Raw genomic sequence first — 8,179 nt, 5'->3', positions numbered from 1 at the left:
TAAGCATGAAAATTTAGATGAAGATGATAATAACGTAAGTAATCATGAACCAGAACAACAACTTTTTACCACAAATATTTCAGATCTAGAAAATTGAGATAACTTAGATGATAAATCAAGGCCGGCCCATTAAAATCTACGTCTGATTAAACAGATATCACTCTTATCTTGATATTTCACAACTGTGCGCCTTATGATATTTTTTGCAGCTGCCTTCTTTTGGTTTCTTAGCACCAACACAAAGAGAGTATGCAAATTATGTCTATAATAACTTGCCATCTCTGTCACAGCTTGCGATAAATGCAAGGGACTGATTCCTGCCACTTCCATTGTAGTACCGTTCTTAGACTCCACTCTAGCACCTTACTTCATTTTGTCTCACCAGAAAACATGAAGGATCAAGACCCTAAGTGAAATAAATACAGAAACAATGAATAATCAAATCAAACATCATACTACTATAGCGGAGCATATGCTCCCTCTACGGAAAAAAAAAACATAATTCAAAGTTCCAAAAAAATTTGACAAAGAAATCTACATGAATCTTTACAATATGTGTGTTCATCAAGTTTCGCAAAAAAAAAACCCGGTAAGTTTTATAGTCTATGTAAAGAAGAGAAAAGGAATCGAGCGAAAAGTCTTATTTTTAGCACCAAATTTTGTCTTTTTTACACACGTCACACTACAAGTCAATTTGCCTTAAAACGACTATGTAAGCATGTACCACGTGAACATGTATGTGCGTTTCTTTTTGTTTCAATATTTTAACATTTTAAAATATATATCTAAGATGCATTTCAAAATAAAGGGAGCATATGCTCCCATGTGCCAAAACATCACTCCCCTACTATAGATGTTACTAATACAAAACAAGATGTGTCATTACATTACCTCGTACATACTTCTTGCAGACATCTCCTCAGCTTCCAGCTGTGAAGACAAGCAGCAGTCAACAATGAATGAAGCAGCACAATAAATGTCAAGTACTAGCCAGGAAATCATCCTACTTACATCAGAAGGAGTATATCCCAAATTTTCCTCTGGTCCATCACAACAAAACATGCCCCTCGAGCGACAATCTTCAAAGCGACCACCACTGTACGAATCAGCCTTGGGGTGATAGACATCACTCAAACAAGCATAGCAACCTCTTGCTGAAAAATTAAGTGCAATGAAACATAGGCACACACACGGATAATAATAGTCGAAGGTAATAAAACACAAGCATGCGGTCATTACACAAGGCTGTGCACAAACCAGTTTGAGATATTACAAATGTGTAAAGTTTAAGCATCATGTGGAGCCTATATAGCCACCACAAGGCTCCACCAACAGGGGCAGCTAGCTTGGAGGAGGTGCCAAAGTTGCAAAATAAGTATGTATAACGACCAACAAATGATATAATACTATGGAATTACTTCCTGAGACAAATCTGTGCATATGATTTTGAAGTTCTCAATCTAAATGTTTAGAACATACTGGTGGTGTTCAAATGTAACATTTTTTTTGTGTGCTGGAGAGAGTATTTGACTGCTCCTAATGTTGCTACGGCCATTACGCCAGGCAGTCGGATGTATCAGTAGATTAGACATTTCAGGCCACACATCAAGCATGATGAATTACGTAACACAAAGGGGCAAACAAATCAGTTGATGTAGGAATCATATGTTTGAGCCGGAGAATACATCACAAAACTCACCAAAGTTAGGATAAGTGTATAGAATACCTTCTGAAGGATTAACCCTGCAGATACAGCTGACGACCAACTCATTACGCCCTCTTTCCACAAGTTCAGCAAAAAATAATAGATTGTCAAGGCCAGAGTCATCAGCTCCTTTTGTATTTGCTGTGAAGTTGATATGATAGTAAATCCCCTTAATATCAGCATCATGAAAATACCGGTAGCGCCCAACACATGTAAGCTCATATGCAAGATCCTACAATAAGAAGAATGGACCTGATCAGCAATGGATTGCTAGATGAATGGTAAAAGATGGTAAAACCCAGTGCGGCCCAGGTAGGCAGCAGGACGGCTGAGGGCAGGAGGGAGGGAAAAAGAGCAAACCCCAGAAAGATTGTGATCATCATTGTACTTGTCCATCAAAGCTTTAACCAGCTGGAGCATCGAACATCGTCTTTCATCAAGTGGCAGTGTTCTCAAATGACTCTTCCTTGTGCCATCAGGCCAGTGAATGTGTCGCCATATAGCCATCTCCAGTGTGCACTTATTCTCTTGAGAAACCAAATCCTGCTCCCTGTGCCTAGTTTAGATTAGACAAATCAATATGGTAAGCAGACTGTACTTAACTTGCTCAGTCTGACATGCTATCAGCAAGACATAGGGTGGGAGTGAATTAGTTTGGCCAGAAGGTTGTTGAATAGGACTAAACAGCACCAATTAAATCTAATGTACTCGCTCTGTATCGCCGTTGTCCCCAACCTTGGGGAACTCTGTTTCTATATATCTGTCCATGTGGGTATATCATGATGTTTTGGTGAGATCATTAGTCTCGCTTAATGCCTTGATCAAAGCGTAGCATGGTTTACTTTCACCTCCGTAAACAGTTTTTGGTCTTCACTAGCAGTGGTCTAAGAACGGTTATAGTGAACAGAGGGGCTAGTTCACGGTAGCTAAGTTGCATAGGACAGGCATAAGTGAAGATGTCATGTTTTACAAACAGATTGGCGATGCAGGAATATATCTATATCAAAAAGGAACACAATACAAATTAAATTAGGACGGGAAAAGTTTAATACTGAAATTTGTGCACAGCTCCACTGAGGAAAAAACACAACAGAGGGGCGAGAATAAGATGAGCCAACCCGCTGATGTGACTGTGCTTGGTCACGTAGTAAAGAGCAAAAACATATAAAGATGAATGGCTCACATGCCTAGAAGTTCACTGCCTCCTTTTAACAAGGCACCCATCTTCCATTTTCGGAACCTAATTAGCTGTGTCTGTGACACTATTCTGGCTATTGACCGTTGTGAAGACATGAGGAGACTGTTGTGTGGGTGTGCCTTGCTAAAAATCGAGCCTGCTGTACAAATTAAATACAGATAAAACCTAGAATACAAAGTTCTTCGCATCACGTATCTACACGTTTCGTTGAGTTTCATCTTTCTTATGATTGTGCAGTATTTGAAAAAAAAAATACTAACAGATAAAGGTACAAAATATTTGCATGGTCCCATGACAGGAATTTTAAAATAAATGTAGGCTAGTATTTTCTTTTCTATCAACTTGAAAGGTTTTCTATACTCGGAACTTGGGGCCATCTGTTTTCCCATGACTCATAATGTAAAAATTGTTATTATCATCCATGGCCTAAATCATGGAAGCATCATAAAAGCATTTGAACACAAAACGGAGAAGTAAACCAATGATAATCTAGATCAAAGTTGAGTAACTTTACATTTTTGGATCCAGATGGCGGAAGAGATAGCGATCGATGGCCTCAGAGACTTGGTCTAGGTTGTGAGATGGCCCACCCACATTAGGATATGTGTGGAAAGATCCCGCGTGATCAACTCTGGTGTAGAAATCAAGTCCCCATGTAGACTCTGGCCGAAGCCAAATGGTGTCCTGCTTATAGGAGGATGAGGAAGTGGCAGTTATGGACAATTCATCCAATCTTGTAGTGTCGGCAACATCCGATTGTTGCAGAGGTTTTGCATCCCCCTCAAGTCTGAATTGGAACAAGCAAGACTGATGAGCATACAAACGATTATCATCTGAATTATAGGAGATTATTATAAAAGTTTTTCTCTTTTAGAAGTACAAAGATGAGAAATCATCTGCGACATGAATCCGACAGAAATATATGAGTAACTAACATTCCTTTCCCAACCCCACGACTAGGAGTAATCAATCCCCACACAGAGAAATTTGATTTCCACTAGATGAGAAACAGAAACGGATCGAGAGGGGCATACCGTTTCACGACTTGTAGCAAGAGTCTGTGCATGTGCCGGAGATGAATGCCTACAGAACCATAATCCGTGAGGTACTTCCCATCCCTATCTACGAAGACAACAATCACTGGCCCGGGGTAGGATCTTAGTGCGGCGAGTCGGTCGCGGCTGCTTCCGCTCGGAGGGGAAACGATCAATTTGCCTTCCCCGCAACATTGGATGGAGCAGATCTGTCGCTCGTCGGCTCTGGGAAAATCGAAGTGTACCATCTGGTGAACCAAGAAGGGACACGGAGGGTAGAGGTTTTCGTGGTAGCGGTGGCGGCGGCAGCGGCGGCGGCGAGGGATTGAGGAGGGCATGGGGAAGTGGGGAGCAAAATAGGGATTAGGTTTTCTTTTCCGCGTGAGACGAGGTGAGGGGAAAGGGAGCAAGCGTGAGTGCCTGCGTGGTTGAGTTGAACCAGTTTTTCGGTTTTTATCTAGGCCCGTGCTAAGTCGTGATCGACTTTGTTTCTCGCTAAATCCAAGTCCAGATACATACGTGAAGTTTTTCTATCTCTATCTATCTATACCTAGTAATATTTATATTTATATTATATTATACTTTATCTATACTAGCAAAAATGCCCGCGCGTTGTGGTGGACTGATTTTTATTGAATATTATTTTACTGAAATGCAACTACCATCAAAATGTTCTAGAATGTAATATTTAGGTGTCTAACACTATCCATAAATCTCAATCACCTAAATTCTATACTTGAGAATATGTTTTTGTCAAGTGTTGTCAACTAAATTGCTTTTGGTATTATGTGTATAACACAAATGCCTGTGCGTTGCTACGAACGAATAAATTTAAACCTAGATATGCAAATAATAAATTGATCTATTAAAGTTGGACATAACATGAAGTCACAAAAAATTAAAACATTTAGTTGTTTAATATAAAATAACATTAAACCATAAAAATGTCACAACAGTCATCAACATGATCATACTACACATAGCAAGTAAGAGATCGTTAGACTATGAAAGTACATATATTCTAATTTGAGGGAGCATATGCATCCAGGAGCTAAATTAAATTTCCGGTTGAAAAAAGGAAAGTACCATTGTGCACTAAAGAAAAGATGTCTTAACCTGTGCTTCACCATATGTAGTAGCTGTAGCAATCAGGACATTATCAAACATATCATACTACGCCCAAACTTCAATAGCTCGCGATCCATCATATTTCCAGAATTCACATCTGCAAAAGAAAAGATCAGCATCAATCTAAGTAGAGTTCTATATATAGCGATCCACCATATTGAATACTATGTCAAGTTGATTATCAATCTATCATATATGTGTTGTTTATGTTTTTGCATGCTCTCTGTTGCTAGTAGAGGCTCTGGCCAAGTTGATACTTGTGACTCCAAGAGGGAGTATTATGCTCGATGGTGGGTTCATGCCTCCATTGAATCTGGGACAGTGACAGAAAGTTCTAAGGTTGTGGATGTACTGTTGCCACTAGGGATAAAACATCAATGCTTTCTCTAAGGATATTTGTGTTGATTACATTACGCACCATACTTAATGCAATTGTCTGTTGTTTGCAACTTAATACTGGAAGGGGTGCGGATGCTAACCTGAAGGTGGACTTTTTAGGCATAGATGCATGCTGGATGGCGGTCTATGTTCTTTGTCGTAATGCCCTGATTAAATCACATAGTAGTCATCATGATATATGTATGTGCATCTCTATTTGTCAATTGCCCAACTGTAATTTGTTCACCCAACATGCTATTTATCTTATTGGAGAGACACCACTAGTGAACTGTGGACCCCGGTCCATTCTTTTACATCTGAAATACAATCTACTGCAATCTCTGATCTCTGTTGTTTTCTACAAGCAAACATCATTCTCTACACCATACGTTTAATCCTTTGTTTTCAGTAAGCGGGTGAGATTGACAACCTCACTGTTAAGTTGGGGCAAAGTATTGTGATTGTGTTGTGCAGGTTCCACGTTATCTAGGCCCGTGCTAAGTCGTGATCGACTTTGTTTCTCGCTAAATCCAAGTCCAGAAACATTTCCAGTTATGTGCCAACTAACCAAAATGACATCTGCGAGTTTTTTTAAGGGGGTGGGGCCGCTCCACTTGTTGTACAAGCATGAGAAGAGAAGAGGAATCCCACACGCGCTCTCCTCCTCTGTCGTCCGCTCGCTCGTCACGACGCGCGCGCCGCGGTATGCGGGATTGCCTCGAACCGATGTAAAGGGTTAAATAATTTTCCCTCTGTTTGGAAATAATGCAAATTTATCTAGAATTACATGTACTACACGTTGTTTCAGTGCGTAAAAACATATGATTTAAATAAATTCCTGACACTTATTTATGAAAAGAGAGGGTACATTTCAACATGATTGTAGCTTGTCGAGGGCATATATATCTTAGTGCATTGGTGTCAAGGATTACGAGTCGAAGAGTCGATCTAGAGTAGCGACTCATAGACTAGTCTTGACTAGTTAGGACTCATATCGACTAGCCCACATGAGTACATATTTTCTAGTACGTACTAGAAAAATACCATAGTACATAATTACTAATAGTCTATACTACTATGTAAACATGTAATACAATAGAAGGTCGATGAAGGAGAGTTGAGGGAGGATCCTAGGGGCAGCAACAAATGGTGGAGGAGTAGACCAGCAAATACCGACGAACGAGCATACTAGCAACTACCGGTGGAGGGAGGAGCAGACCAACACCCGCAACAAACAACGGAGGAGCCTCGGAGCAGCAGCAACCGATGGATGAGCAGATCGAGAGCCGACAGGAACTGGTGGTGGTGCCATGTGCTTGCATTCCCGCCAGCCGACAAGCTCTCGTGGAGGAGGCGGCCAAGGGAGAGGATTAGGTCGGCAGGAGTGAGGATTCGTTTTAGGTTTCATGGGGTAGCTTGATCTAGGTTTTCCAGAACAGGACATGTAATGCTGAGAAAAAAATGACAGGTGGGGTCATTTTTGAGTCGCTTTACTCAAAATATTGGACTAGTCGAGGTTAGTCGTGACCAATCGAATGAGTTGCTCGACTCATCTAATGAGTCGAGTTGATACATTGAATTGACCTCGCAGTTGCGGCTGGCTAGTCGCGACTAGTCGAGCAACTCGAAATCCATGAATGATGTGGATAACAAATGTTCATGGTTGCATTTGTACTAAGGCATAACTCAGGTTGGCCCTGGTAAAAAAATTCATAGCAGAAAATATAGGCCTAGGCCCGGCTCAACCGTCGGTCCTATATTTCAGACCCAAGCTTTTCCCACCAGTGGATATGTAAAGGTCATGCCAATCCTATTGTTTAAGCTTAAAACCCAAGTCTAGGCATGGCCATAGGCATGATGAGGACATGCCTTACCCTAGGATTTTTGGGTCGGGCCAGGCTTCCCATGCCTAGGTTCAGCTACATTACTTGCAAACTGTATGGGCTAGAGACGAAAACACGGGCGAAATCTCGATAAAAGGACGGCCTTGACGAAGGGAAGTACGCGTGTTGTGCATCTGACTTGTGGCTCAACATGGTGCAATAGAATCAAGTGAAAGTGGTCTTCACGCATGATAATTGTCTCAAGAAGAAGGAAAGTGGGGTGAGAGATGGGAGGGAAGGCTACGGGAGGGGTGAGATGGCTCAGTTTCTTTCCTTCTTCAAGATTCGGATTTTCAAAACGAAATATCTTGAAAAAAGTTCATCCAAATTACTTACCATGGTCACTTTTGGATCTTCGTGGTGAGATCTTCAAAACTGGATTTATAGAAGTACAACGTCGGTGTACTTCCAAAACTACTACAACTGAACTTGTAACTACACCTGCGTGATACAGTTTTAAAGTATGTGTGCGCCGAAGTATGCCTGGAACATAAAATAGGCTCGCGAGTAACGCCACACGTGCGACACGTGGTAGCACGAGTGCCGTGTGCTGCACCAACAAGCTTTCGTGAAGGTGCCCAACGTTTCTTCTCGACAAGTGAGATGGAGACAATTCGAAATGGCCCAAATGTCCCGACTGTAATCCTTAGTAAGCCAGATTGTCTTGGGGGCAACTTGGGTAGGAACTAGGTTTAGATAGGATCTATGAGATTGATTTTTTTAAATAAAAGAAACATGTTCAAATATTGTTAGAAAAAGTGACAACACACATCTGTGTTATATATGCAACACTAAAAAGTTGCTACTTCAAATTTAAATTACCTTTAGAGATCCAAAAAGGATAAGTGTGGGA

The 8,179-nt window shown here is 41.0% G+C and overlaps 1 protein-coding gene across 2 annotated transcripts; it reads right to left on the bottom strand.

The window, feature by feature from the left end:
• Positions 1–4,378, bottom strand: LOC127345985 (uncharacterized). 2 transcript variants are annotated; one of them, XM_051372530.2, is made up of 7 exons: positions 3,938–4,378; positions 3,418–3,690; positions 2,066–2,255; positions 1,727–1,937; positions 1,012–1,154; positions 892–930; positions 1–406 (listed from the first exon to the last, which is right to left on the bottom strand). In XM_051372530.2, exons 1-7 carry the CDS (start codon positions 4,273–4,275, stop codon positions 356–358), a joined length of 1,245 nt encoding a protein of 414 aa, XP_051228490.1. In that variant the 5' UTR covers positions 4,276–4,378; the 3' UTR covers positions 1–355. The 2 variants fall into 2 exon arrangements, with proteins under 2 accessions (XP_051228490.1, XP_051228484.1); XM_051372524.2 differs by having other exon boundaries at positions 2,066–2,261; positions 3,938–4,377.
• Positions 4,379–8,179: the final 3,801 nt, after the last annotated feature.

This window comes from Lolium perenne, chromosome 1 (genome assembly GCF_019359855.2).
Source record: "Lolium perenne isolate Kyuss_39 chromosome 1, Kyuss_2.0, whole genome shotgun sequence".
Taxonomy (NCBI): domain Eukaryota; kingdom Viridiplantae; phylum Streptophyta; class Magnoliopsida; order Poales; family Poaceae; genus Lolium; species Lolium perenne.
The sequence above is the reverse complement of the archived record's forward strand: the minus strand, read 5'-3'. Positions and strand labels throughout refer to the sequence as shown.